At 41.2% G+C, this 13,273-nt stretch overlaps 1 protein-coding gene across 2 annotated transcripts; it reads right to left on the reverse strand.

Annotated features, from left to right (window-relative positions):
- Positions 1 to 547: 547 nt before the first annotated feature.
- Positions 548 to 12,875, reverse strand: NSMCE4A (NSE4 homolog A, SMC5-SMC6 complex component). 2 transcript variants are annotated; one of them, XM_065843453.2, is made up of 11 exons: positions 12,431 to 12,875; positions 10,531 to 10,611; positions 9,831 to 9,961; positions 8,675 to 8,826; positions 6,619 to 6,718; positions 3,953 to 4,043; positions 3,376 to 3,470; positions 2,591 to 2,639; positions 1,812 to 1,903; positions 1,154 to 1,245; positions 548 to 630 (listed from the first exon to the last, which is right to left on the reverse strand). In XM_065843453.2, exons 1-10 carry the CDS (start codon positions 12,714 to 12,716, stop codon positions 1,162 to 1,164), a joined length of 1,161 nt encoding a protein of 386 aa, XP_065699525.1. In that variant the 5' UTR covers positions 12,717 to 12,875; the 3' UTR covers positions 548 to 630; positions 1,154 to 1,161. The 2 variants fall into 2 exon arrangements, with proteins under 2 accessions (XP_065699525.1, XP_065699526.1); XM_065843454.2 differs by having other exon boundaries at positions 548 to 813.
- Between the last annotated feature and the right edge of the window lie 398 nt (positions 12,876 to 13,273).

Below are 13,273 nucleotides of genomic sequence, written 5' to 3' on the forward strand. Positions count from 1 at the left end.
TTGCTACCCACAACCCCAGCTGCTCACTCAGAAGCTGATTATGATAAAAGGACGGAATCCTAAAAAAATCCAGAAATATTTTCTGGAAATGGAGGTAGAATTTATTAATTTTGAAGAAAACACTTTTCATGGCCTAGTAGAGCTGTCCTGCTTAAGTTACAAAACCAAATACACATGATGGACTAAAGAAAAGGAAAAGGAAGAAGGAATTTTTATCTGTAATTAAGATTAAATTTCCAAAGCCAAACCTTGATTGCCAGAAGAGTGAGAAAGACAATATTAAACTTCTCCTGCAGCACCCAAGATCATTTAGACAAGATTATCACAGCAGAGGTGGTTAATCAGGTATTAATAAATTCCACTTGCAGGCTGCTATAGGGGAGAGACAGGGGATGAAAGGAGGGGGACAGCATCTCCTTTTTATGGAAGCTTGTAAGTGTCAGGAAACTATATAAAGTAGTAAACATAGCCATAATAAATAGAAAATACACGGTAATAACCTTGTGACATGTGTAAACAAGACGGCTTATATAAAAGCGCTGAGATGTTCCAATAAAAATAAATTTAATTTTACAATATATACATATAAAATTCTTTCTGAAGAAAACATTTTAAAATTCTTTAAGGCACCTAGAGGGAAATAAAAAGATAGAGAAGACCATCAGACAATATGCATTAAGATTTGGAACTTACCAAACAACTGTGACAATAAAATAATTCAGTCTTATCTTTTAAAGCACTTTAGAGGGAACCAGAGTGTCTTCCCTTCCCCTGCTCCCCTAAGTCCTTCAGATTCATGTATTCACTCATGAGCTGTCAGTAGGTTTAAAAAAGAAGTACAAAAACTAAGCTGTTTCTTCACTGTACTGCATCCCTAGTATATATTTCCAAAAATTATCTCAAGCATATCACTTAACAGACCATCAAATGTAAAAATAAAGGGTTATTTTTCAGTGAATTACTGAAGACTAGATGACATTTTGTTCCACGAAGAGATCAAGACTATAGAAATGTTGCAGACCTTACACAGTTCTCCTGCTTATAGTTTTTCTACATTTACAAGTCAGAGGTGGCTTCCCTGCAGCTCCCTCCACATGCATAAGGAACTCATACACTGTACCCTTATTTAGCTTGATTTATTAAAAGAACTTACTGTAAGAATTAAGCTATCTCCATTTCATCTTCATTTCCATCATCAGGAGGGCTAATCATGGGTTCTGTTATTTCGTATGTTTCTACGATCTCCTGTTTAGAGATGACAAGAGTATGTAAGTTACAACAGCTCAATTATTATAATTTAATTGCAGTTACCACCAGGTAAGGAATAAAGTTTCTCATATTAAAGCACTATTTCAAATCACCAAGTTTCTTGTGCACATTCTGAGTGAGGGATCAAGGAGAAGAGCTGTGTATGGTAAAAACGACTTTTTGTCTAAGATTTATTAGCAGTGAGGCAATTGTGTCTTCCCCACTAGAAGCAAGTATCTTACAGAAGGGAAGAAACAGACTCCAGACTTACATCATGCTCATATAAAAATGTAAAAGCAAGTCACTGCACAACTTAAACACACTTAAACTGACCAGGCTTCAAGGATCAAAGATGAAATCGCTACACCAATCGTCAGTTTTCTTGCAGTTAAAAGCATTCTCTAGATTTGTGATTGTTCTGGAATCCATAAAATTAAATGAAATTATAATATACACGGGAACGCTTGCCCTCATCACAGTACTTAACAGCACAGCACTCAGATTTAGTCTCACACTTCAGGAAAATACAAATAATCAAAAGTATCAAGCGCTCTCTATCATACCTTCCATTCTTGCTGGTTCAGAGATATGACAATCTGGTTCCGCGCTCCAGCACCACGGTCGTTCTCTCTTCCCTCGTTGTCTTTTGAAGGCTCTGTTCAAAGTAGAGTTATTTTTATAGTCTTTACACTTTTAAAGTCAGTTCTCTCCAAGAATACAAAAGCAAACCAATTATACCTGCTCCACTAAGCCAGGCTCTATCAACAGCCGGTACCATATGCTTAAGAAATTTCTTCAATCTTACCTCCTAAAAATTTAGAAACTAACATTTTTCAGAGTCTCAGAAAGCCATAAGTATTTAATCCTTTCAGAAATCCCACCAAAGTCTTAATCCTGTTGATATCCTGTGGGAATGAAAGCCGAACACCTCATACATAGGATGGAGTTTCCTTTTCAATTTGGAACTTGCAGCCCTTCCCAGCTCACACAGAGGAGACTTCTTGCACCCCAAAATGTATCTTCTCAGCAAAGTGTAACATTGTTCATGTATTTATTAGCAAAAATATCTCTTAAAAGGAAAGGTAATAACCTTTTACTTCTATTAATAGAATTTGTATGAATCAGCATAATGGCCTTTTCCTGTATTTTGATATGTAAAAAGACTTAATCTTCCATTTAATCTCATTAATCTCTTTACACCTTCAGTTACATTCACTGCATGTCCCCGAGTCTCTACTCTTGCAGTGAAAAATACACCTAAAAGTTTGTGAACACGTAAAACGGAGCTACTTCTCAATGTTGTAACAAAGAACAATTATAGTATTTTAAAGCTAGATTTTACCTATTATTGGCAGTTTATCGTCATCCAACTTTAATCTTGCAAAACCATCCTAAAAGACAGTAGGATTTAAAGTTTCAGAAATTAGAACTAATTAGGATAATGCACTGAGATTTCATATATTTAATAATATTACATCATCATAAACAGGTACATATATCGATAAATAATTGGCATATCAAATAAGAAAAGTTATTTAAATATAGCACTTTATTCATAAAGAATGTAGCTGATATAGGACAGTTGGTAACTGATGGACTTTTTAAAAATTGATTTATTAAAAGTAATTATTATTCATTATATATACTTGAGTCAACCCTTCACAATCACATCACTATTCACTATAAGCCTGCATTTAGTCAAAATATAAGTTTCACCCTTTTTCCAAATTCATTTGTTGGACAAACTAAGTACAGTTTGAAGTGCAAATCTACAAATTCAAAGAGAATATAAAACACTGCACTGACAGACTTTCCTACAACCTCAATAACTCTTCTATAACCTAAAATAATGTGAGCTAGAATCACTGTTTGAAAAGTGTATTGACAACCAATAAAATAATAGTGAAATTTTTGCTGTAGTAGAAAAAGCTAATTAAAAAATTAGTTTGCCAACTCTGTTTTCTTTTTTATTCAATTACCAAAATATCATAGACTGTTCGTAGAAAACGAATTAGGATTCCCGATATTTAAATGCTAATCTGTCAATATGAAAGTCATAAAGCAAATCAGTATTTCCCGACAATTCCAATATCTAAAATAAGATTTCAAGAAAATGTCACGCCTTACCCTTATAATGAAGGACACATGAAAGATGTTTTCCACAGTGCGTGCAAAAGAGTTTGGATCAATCACAAGGTCAAAGAAGGAAATAGGTGTATCGGCTAGAGATGAACAAATGGGTTTGTTAACAAAACCAGCAAGTGGTATCGTATACACAGAGCTAATACACCTGACACAAACTTAAGGAAGTCACTAGCGGCTTTTCAAAGCTAACAATGTTTATGTCAATTTAGTTACAACGCTCAATTCACACTTGCCCTCAGAAAGAAACAAAGTTTCAAGGGACTATTATTTTCTTCCCCTCTTTTGCCACATGCAAACACATAGGCAGCCACTCTTTGCTTTCTAAAAAACCCCATGCTCCAGTAAGAGGGAGAGGGTAGGATTTAAACTTACTTTTCTAACAGAAACTGAGCAGTGTTTGTAAAACAACACATAGTATATACCCTTCAACATAAAGATTTCTACTTGCTAACTCCACCGAATTTTGTTTCTGTAGTTCAATCACTCCTAACTGTAAAAGATTAAGAGTATTCATTTTCTCAAATCAATGCTTTAAAAAGCTTAACTGAATCATACTTACGATCATTTTTAAAATGGGTTTGCAATAATCCCAAAATCCTCTCTACTTCTTTTTCGGTAGCTTCCTGATGAGACTCTTCCATTTTTTTTAACTGGAAAAAGAAACATAGTTTCATCTCAAACAATTACTGTTGTAAAACAAGAATAACAAAAGGGCCTTTTACGACCACGTAAAATAGATTTTTCTCTCTATGCCAACATGCACAGTTACAGACACACGCAAGCATGAGACAACTTACAAGGTGCTTTAGCAATTAATTCCCATATTACAAAGGTCAGTTTACTGAAGAAGTTTATTTGTAAGAGTAGAAGGCCAGTTCATTAAGAATCATAGAATGGTTTGGGTTGGAAGGGACCTTCAAAGCTGATCCAGTGGCACCCCTGCCATGAGCAGGGACATCTTCACCAGCTCAGGTTGCTCAGCGCCCCGTCCAGCCTGGCCTGGGATGTCTCCAGGGATGGTTCATCCACAGCTGCTCTGGGCAGTCTGTTCCAGGGCCTCATCACCCTCATGGGGAAGAATTTCTTCCTTACATCTAAGGTAAATCTCCTCTCTTCCAGTTTAAAGTCATTACCCCTTGTCCTATCAATACACGCCCTTGTAAAAAGTCCCTCTCCAGCTTTTTTGTAGGCCCCCTTTAGGGCCTGGAAGGCTGCTGTAAGGTCTCCCCCCAACTCTCAGCCTGTCTTCAGAGGAGAAGGCTCCAGCCATCTGATCATTTTCACAGCCTCCTCTGGACTTGCTCCAACAGGTCCATGTCCTTCTGATGCTGGGGACTCCAGAGCTGGACACAGCATTGCAGGTGGGGTCTCACCAGAGCAGAGTATCACCAGGAACAGAATCACCTTCTTTGGCCTGCTGGTTATGCTTTTCTTGATGCAGCCCAGGCCACAGTTGGCTTTCTGGGCTGCAAGCACACACTGCTGGGTCACACTGAGCTTCTCATCAACCAACACCTCCAAGTCCTTCTCCTCAGGGTTGCTCTCAATCCATTCTCCACCCAGCCTGTGTTTGTGCTTGGGATTGCCCCAACCCATGTGCAGGACCTCGCACTTGGCTTTGCTGAAATTCACAAGGTTTGCACAGACCCACCTCTCCAGCCCATCAAGGCCCCTCTGGAGAGGATCTCTTCCCTTCAGCCTGTTGACTGCACCACACAGCTTGGTGTCACTGGCAAACTTGCAGAGGGTGCACTCTAACCCACCATCCGTGTCACCGACAAGGCTGTTAAACAACACCAGTCCCAGCACTGACCCCTGAGGAACACCACTTGTCACTGGTCTCCACAAGGACATCGGGCCGTTGGCAGCAACTCTGGGAGTGACCATCCACCCAACTCCTTATCCACCATCCATCCATCAAATCCATGTCTCTCCCATTTAGAGACAAGGCCATCGTGCGGGGCAGAGTCAAATGCTTTGCACAAGTCCAGGCAGACGATGTCAGTTGCTCTTCCCCTATCCACCAACTCTGTAACCCCGCCGTAGAAGGCCACCAAATTTAACAAGCACAATTTGCCCTTAACAAAGCCACATTGCTTTCATTCTCCCAGTCCCTGCCTTTGCCTTCTACAACTTGGGCAGTGCACCCAGAGCTCCTCCCAGTGAAGATCTTTAACTATTTTTCAGGAAAGGAACCCAAGTTTACATGGAAAAAATGTCATGGCATGAAGTTTAACATGCTCAAAGGACATGCTTATTGTCATTTTACAGATTTGTTCATTATCTCTAAAGCAGGGTACCCCAAATCATCCTTCAAGTACTGTAACCAGCAGAGTAGCAAATTGACTTTTCAAGTACAGTCTTCAGTAAGCTGTTTGCTATTGCCATGAACCACCACTTTCCCTTTGACCACCTCACAATAAAACAAGTTACAGAAACTTTCACACAGCACCATGTGTCTAACACAGGTTAACCATGCTGATCATCAGCGTTAATCTAAGCAACCCACAAAGAGCCATCACTCACTTCTGGAAGCAACTCTCTCCAACTCTCCAGCTCCTCTTCTTCCCACTCCAAACTCTATCTGAATCATTTCTATCACTATTTGGATTATTATGAAATAGGCTGTATTTAAAATACATATTCAACATTTTGCCTCTATGTACTGGCATTATCAGCCAGAGGTTCCCCATAACAATGTGGTCTACATTTCCAAAGTTTCAAATATAAGCCTCGCAGTATTCTCAGACTTTTGCCTTTCTGCCAGAGTACAACAGAAAGAAGAGGGAAACAGTAAACATGGAAAATAGTGTATAAGTGAGCTAATTAGCTTCCTGTTGTTAACCACATTTCTGTGCAAATGCCACACAGTTAGACATTTTTAAAATAAAATTTGAAAACACACTAACTTAAAGAAGGCGGGGGGGGGGTTGTTTCTTTTCAAAGCAATGAGCAGAGCAAATAAGCCAATCTGAACTTGAAAAATCAGGCTGTAAATCCTATTTCTGAACTTGAAATCAGTCTGTGCATCGTATTTCCTTCCATTCAGTGAAATACTGCAGTCCACACAAAACAAATCAAGAAGCCTAATAACCAACTCTCAATCCTTTGGTACTACACAAGTCGTAACCACAAAACCCAAACCACCATGAACAGAAAGATTTAAAAGCCACTTGTAATAACTATGCCATAACAAATTGTTAATAAATGTAACACTTCACAAACCTGGGCAGGCATTGCCCGTTTTTCTTGTCCTCCTGGAGCCTTTCTCTGCCTTTCGATCCGTTGCCTTGGTACAGGAGGTTCAGACTTGAAAGATCCCAACCTAACCAAAAGAAAAAGAACATATATATGGAAATATGTTTTATATTGTACGCTAAAAAAAACCCCTAGATACCGAGCAGTTGATCTCCTGATAGAAGTGCAAAGTAATGACTCATATCTAAAAATAAAACATTCAGAGATTTTGGTAAACAACCATCCCCAAAAGTTGCTCCCAATTTATGTTGGCAGCCTCATACCAGATTGTCAACAGGATGTACAAAATTTGATGCAATTATTCCAATTCTTTTTGTTTAAACTGAAAAGTTTAAATCTACTTTTCTTAAAACTACTTAGGAAATGAAAAAGACTATATGGTTCATATTCTCCTATATGTCCATTTCTATTTGTTACATTTCTCTGCCTGAAGACTCTCTCCATACGATATTTATTTCTTTTTCATCTATTGTTTAGTTTCTGTAAGGTCGGGTTTGCAGTAAGCTTTTTTTTTTTTTAATAAAATAAAATACAATAAATTTGAAAAGATAGTCAATTAATAGAACATTCAGTACACTAAGAGATCCAAAGTTTCTCATTAAACAACATAGGCGTAATATACCTGTTAGATTTAGGCACTTTCTGGAAGTGCTTACCTCTCTCCATTGACTATATAAGGAACTTAGGTTCCTAACTTTGGTTGCCTTGAATCTCCATCAAGTTAGATGCCTAAAGGAGAGAGTGTGAATTGAGACTCAATTCAAGTTAGTTCAGCAGGCACCCAAAAATTCTGCAGTACATAGTTTTCCCTATCTTGAATGAGTTGCAACTGCTCAATTTCAGAAGTCACAGACTGACCGTGAAAAAAACCCCACAACTCAGGCCCCACATAAGAATAGATGGAGTAGTTCTTTTCCCAAGCTGAGTACTACGCTTTATTATTTAAAATTAACATTTTGCTAATATTCACACATCTTCCATCAAAAGAAGCCCATCATTACTTAAGATGTCAAAATGTAACTAATGAGAAAAAAAAAAGTCTTTCTCACAATCAGTTTTGTCTTAAGATTATAAAAAATTATTGGAAAATAGACTTATCAGCTAGAGCTTACAGCTTGAAAGTGCAAACACAAGTTTGAAATACGTGAATTAGCTATCCAACATCAAATATCAGGTATTGTATGATCAAGTTGTTACATTCAGCAACTTTCTTACAGTGATATTTACGTGGGAGTGGAACAAGTATAAATGCACAGACAACTCAATAACAGTCTATCAGCTCTACTCTTGATAATATAATTTAACTAGACCCTGCTATTGCCAGCTGAATTCATGAGAGATTTAAATTGGAGCATCATCTATAAACTAGGCAATTACGGGCCATTTGACAGCAGCTAAAAAGGCTCCAACTAAATGGGTTGTCTACACATCAGGAGAGATGACGCTGATTCTACATCAGGCCACTTCCCAGGAATCAGGTGATTTTTTTCTGAAGGCAGAGCCAGAACACAAGACTCTAAATGACAACCCATTAACACAGACATAAGAGAACTGTTGGTCTCTTCACAATAATACAATCATCAGATAAAATATACAGACCCTGAGAAACTGACCTTCCACAACTGTTTAGGAAATAATAAAACAAAATGTTCCTTTATTCATGATTCTGGCTTCAGCTTGTATAGGGAGAGAAAGATGAGGGAAGAATCAGCTTTTAAAGGAAGGAGGATCACGTCTACTGGTTTTGGTCTGAAATGGGTCAATCAAGAACACCCTGCTATCACTACTAGATCCAAGCAACATTATTTTGTAAGTTAAGACAAACCAAAATCAAAGACAAAAATCTTATTATGTATTTTGTAGTCAAGGAGTTCACTGCACCATAAGAACAGAGACCACACAGAAGTTCTTGTTGACAGTTTGTGACCCAAGATTAAACTCTATTCAAGCTCAGGGCATTAAAGAATCAAATAAGGTCATTAGTTTGTGCTGTAACATATACTATTCCCTTAAATAAACTTACATATAGTGAAAAGAAGGTGCTCTTCTGAAGTACTTTTCCGTTTCTTCTCCCAGCTTATGCCAGGCATTACTGGGTAAATAGCCACCTGAAATGCCCTCAGAATCGCTATCATTTTCGTCCATTTCTATGCGATTTATACCCATGAAGGTTAGCTACAAAAGAAAAAAGCTTCAATGAAAATTCAAGATCAGTAGATACACGAATGGTGAAACACTGTATTATGGTGTTTGTCTTGCTAGATTAATATTTAATATCACTCCATAAGGACCAGAAGATACTGTGTGAGGATAAAGACACTCACAGACTTGTGTTCAGCAAGCATCAGCAAGCAATGATTAAAAGAGCTATAGATAAATGGAATCGCCTATATTCCAATATTCTATATTTCAATTATGTATGAATTATTACTTAAATTGCACTGTGAAGCTAAGATGTCGCACAGTTTTCGAACCTCCTCAAATATCAAAGAAGAACTTAATTGGTCTAACCCTGCCTCTACCAATACAGACTTCCTCAGGAAAAACTTCAATAAAACAATGGAACTTGTTGGGGTTTTTTTTATGTCACAGAGCTCTAGACTGGATCAAAGACTCAGAATCCTTATTAATCTACTCTAACATAAGAGAAAATTTTCAGGAAGAAAAGGAAGTCTGTTCAAAGCTATTCTGAATTGACTCTTCCACCCACAGTACAAAGAGACAAACAGGTCAAGTCTAAAGCAGGCAAGTACTCCAAAATCCCATTTCATGTCAGTTACACAGAGCGTGGAGAACTTCATTCAAAAACATATAAAGCAGCAGACAGGATAAAGAAACTACTTAACTGCTGGGAATCCACAAAATAGTGAGTTAAAAAGAAGTGCACAAGACTACCTTAATGGCACGAACCGACTGAACTGTGATTAAGGAGCAATGCAACACCAGGGAGGGTCGTCTGCATTGGAGTTAATTTTCCTCTATGCGTATTGGAAACACTTATATAGTTTTAAACAATTAACAACACTAATATTAAAGCTAATCAAAGCAATTTATAAGAAGAGTTAAATTCAATCAGAACTGCCCCGTACTGCCTGACAACGAGGCTTTTACTTTATGATTCTGTCACAAATCAGGCAAACCTCTTGCAAAATTGTTGGCAAATTCAGTCTAGAACTTACCAAGTCCTCTGCAAATGCTAGTGAATCAAACGCTGTCATCTCAGAATGCAACTCATTGGCCTTCTCCTTTCCTAGATTTGATGCTAAGACAAGAAATTGGGCATCCAGCGCAGCCTCTCGTGCACAGGAAACTGTTACAGAAACGATTTGGGGTTAATAATACGAAATTGTCAAAAAAATGCAATAATAAAATTCAGCATATATCCTGAGTACAGAGCTTTGTAAATAATTTTATTGCAGTGACCTCTAACACAATTCCTGACAACACCTGCATTAAAAAAAACAGAGAGAGAAAACGAGAGGACAACACTGACAAAGGCAAGCATGGAAAAATAACATTCTCTTAAAGAATAAAATGCATTTTTCATTGACATCTTTTCCATCTCTCCAAGTGAAATGAAACCTTCTACACCAATATCTTTTACATGTACTACTTACACATATTGTTCTACAGTGTCGAGATAAAGCAAGGGGTATTGCTAAGTGCAAATAAACACTAATTATATTTATTATATTATTATGTATAGATCCTTATTCAAACAATTCATCTTCAATTGTTTCAAGTTATACTTTAATAATTCTCATAAAGTACTTGGACCTCAACTCCATTCTCTTGCCCAGTTTTGTTCATAAGGCATCATTACCTCACACTTGGACAACTGTCAAACACCTCTAATAAGGACCAAAGAACTGGTTTTACCTCCACTAAAAAGTTTATTGGCTTCTTCCAAAGCTTCCGTCAGTCTGTTGCTTTTTGAACTCAGCATATCCTCACGATTTTCTGGGGGAGGAAAGAACACAAATGAAATCCTAAATTACTTAAATATTGAAGCATCAAGAAACACATACTTCATATACATATACCTATATATATACTTAATATAATATACATATAACTATACAAATATACTTAATAACATACTACCTTAATCAAAAGTGGCTGGTTCGTAGCCCATCACACACAGAAATATATAGAATACAGTTACAGTACATTAATTGCAAGACTATGTAGACTCCAGTTTTATTAATGCTTATGGACTAACTCAGTTTGAAGAGGTAATTTTCCACTTACTTCAATGAAATAAGATTTATACGGTTCCAGTTAAATATGTAAAATATGTATATCTGTGTAAAGGCAACTATCAGATTACCACTGTTTTCTGCCTGTTACCATAACCAAAAGTCATTAAAGATCTTCACTAAAGAAGCAAATAACCCCCCCAAAAACGCATGCTTGGTGATTTCCGAGGATCAGCATGTCAAACACAGTCACTTACATGTAACAGTTGGTATATGTATGATTTAACAAGGGTTTCAGATGTCCAGTTCTGAACAGCTACTCACAGTACTGCTTTTGAGGATAAACCCCATCCTCAATGCACTGACACACCACTGCTGTTTTTCTGCATAAACACAGCCTGGGTCATCCATAAACTGTGTTGTATTCTCTTGTAAAACAACCCTACAAATTTACCAAGCATGCAGAAAACAACCAACCCCACAGGTTGCTTAGTGAAACCACCATTGTTATGCCCTCATGAGAAAAACAGCACACTCCAAACATACATGGGGGAAGTATTGACACATTTATCTAGAGAGGTGCTAAGAATCCCACAGCACTTTCTGTAAAGCCTAGGAATAACTTTCTGATCCAAATACTGGTACTTGCAGTTTCAAGACCAATAGCTTCCCTGCATCAATGTAGTCACACACACATTATATGCAAGCAAATATCTCACAACCTTCCTAACCCTGGGCATGCAAATGCTTCCAGGGAGCCAAATTTTTACTAACTACAGGCTCAAAATTTCAGCAGCCCAGGGAACTTGGAGTTCCCGCAAAAACTTGAAGAGTTCCTCAAACAATAAGGCCAGGCTACCAGCCTGACACCAAAACAACACAATCATAGAATTGCTTTGGTTGGAAAAGACCTTTAATATAATTGAGTCCAACTGTCAAGTCCACCACTAACGCTTGTCCCTACGAACCTCATCCAAACGCCTTTTAAACCACTCCAGGGATGGTGACTCCACCACTGCCCTGGGCAGCCTGTTCCAATGCCTGACAACCCTTTCTGGGAAGAATTTTTCCTATTATGCAATCTAAACCTCCCCTGGTGCAACTTGAGTCTGCTTCCTCTCCTCCTGTCACTTGTTACCTGGCAGCAGAGACCAACCCCCTCCATGCTCCAAGCTCCTTCCAGGCAGTTCAGAGATCAGAAGGTCTCCCCTCAGCTCCTGTTCTCCAGCTGAACCCCCCAGGTCCCTCAGCCGCTCCCATCACACTTGTGCTCCAGCCCCTTCCCCAGCTCCGCTCCCTTCCCTCAACTCGCTCCAGCACCTCAGGGGCTTTCTTGGCCTGAGGAGCCCAAAACTGACTCCAGGATTGGAGGTTTGGCTTCCCCAGTGCCCAGTGCAGCGGGACAACCACTGCCCTGGTCCTGCTGGCCACACTATTTCTCACAACAAGCCCCAGCACCCACTCGCAGCCCCCATTTCCCCGGCGCACACACACACACACACATCCCCGCCGGAGAACGGCGCCCGGGGCCGGGGCCGGGCACAGGCCGCTCCCGAGGGCGCAGCCGCCCCCGGACTTACGCTGCACGTTGTAGATGAGCTCCCGGTACTGGTTCCGGATCATCCTCCTGCTGCGCTCATCGCCGACGCCCCCGGCGCTCTCCGGCTGCCCGGGCTTGTCTCCCGTCGTCTCCGGCTCCTCTCCCTCCTCCCCGGAGGCCGGCGGGCGCGGGCGGCTCGACAGCCGCTGCTGCCGGTGCTGGGGCACGGCGCCGTTGCGGGAGGTGGACGGCAGCGAGAGGCGGCCGCGCTCCGCGCCCTGCGGCGAGGAGGAGGAGGAATTGCCGCTTCCACTCGCCTCCGACATCGCTGCTCGGCGCCCCGGCCCTTCACCAGCCGCCGCAGAGGAGGCGCGGGGAGGCCGCCGCCCGGGCAGCCCGGCCCCGCGCAAGGCGGCCTTGGAGGCGCCGTTACCGGTCGCGACGGCGGCCCGAGAGGGCCAAACCCGCGGGGAGGAACGGGGCGGAGCGGGGCGGGGCCGCCGGAGCGGGCTCCGTCGCCGTTGCCACCCCGCGAGGTCGCTGCCGGGGCGGGAGGAGAGCGGAAGCCGTGGGGCTGCGCGAGTGCGATCGCTCCCGCCGGCGGGAGGCGGCGCGGGGGTGGCGGCCGCTCGCTGCGGTACCGGCCGCTCGCTGCGGTACCGGCGGCCGCTCGCTGCGGTACCGGCCGCTCGCTGCGGTACCGGCGGCCGCTCGCTGCGGTACCGGCCGCTCGCTGCGGTACCGGCCGCTCGCTGAGGTAACGGCGGCCGCTCGCTACGGTACCGGCAGCCGCTCGCTGAGGTACCGGCAGCCGCTCGCTGCGGTACCGGCCGCTCGCTGCGGTACCGGCGGCCTCGTACCGGCCCGGGAAGGCAGGAACCGC

Source organism: Patagioenas fasciata, chromosome 8 (assembly GCF_037038585.1).
Source record: "Patagioenas fasciata isolate bPatFas1 chromosome 8, bPatFas1.hap1, whole genome shotgun sequence".
Lineage (NCBI taxonomy): Eukaryota > Metazoa > Chordata > Aves > Columbiformes > Columbidae > Patagioenas > Patagioenas fasciata.

What these genes read in the sequence shown, in the direction of transcription:
- NSMCE4A (XM_065843453.2), bottom strand. Translation starts at nt 12,716, where the DNA reads ATGTCGGAGGCGAGTGGAAGCGGCAATTCCTCCTCCTCCTCGCCGCAG. An exon ending in TAGCATTTGCAGAGGACTTG is followed by an intron (nt 8,827 to 9,830) that starts GTAAGTTCTAGA and finishes TTTCTTTTGTAG; the next exon opens with CTAACCTTCATGGGTATAAA. An exon ending in CGATAAACTGCCAATAATAG is followed by an intron (nt 1,904 to 2,590) that starts GTAAAATCTAGC and finishes TACTTTGAACAG; the next exon opens with AGCCTTCAAAAGACAACGAG.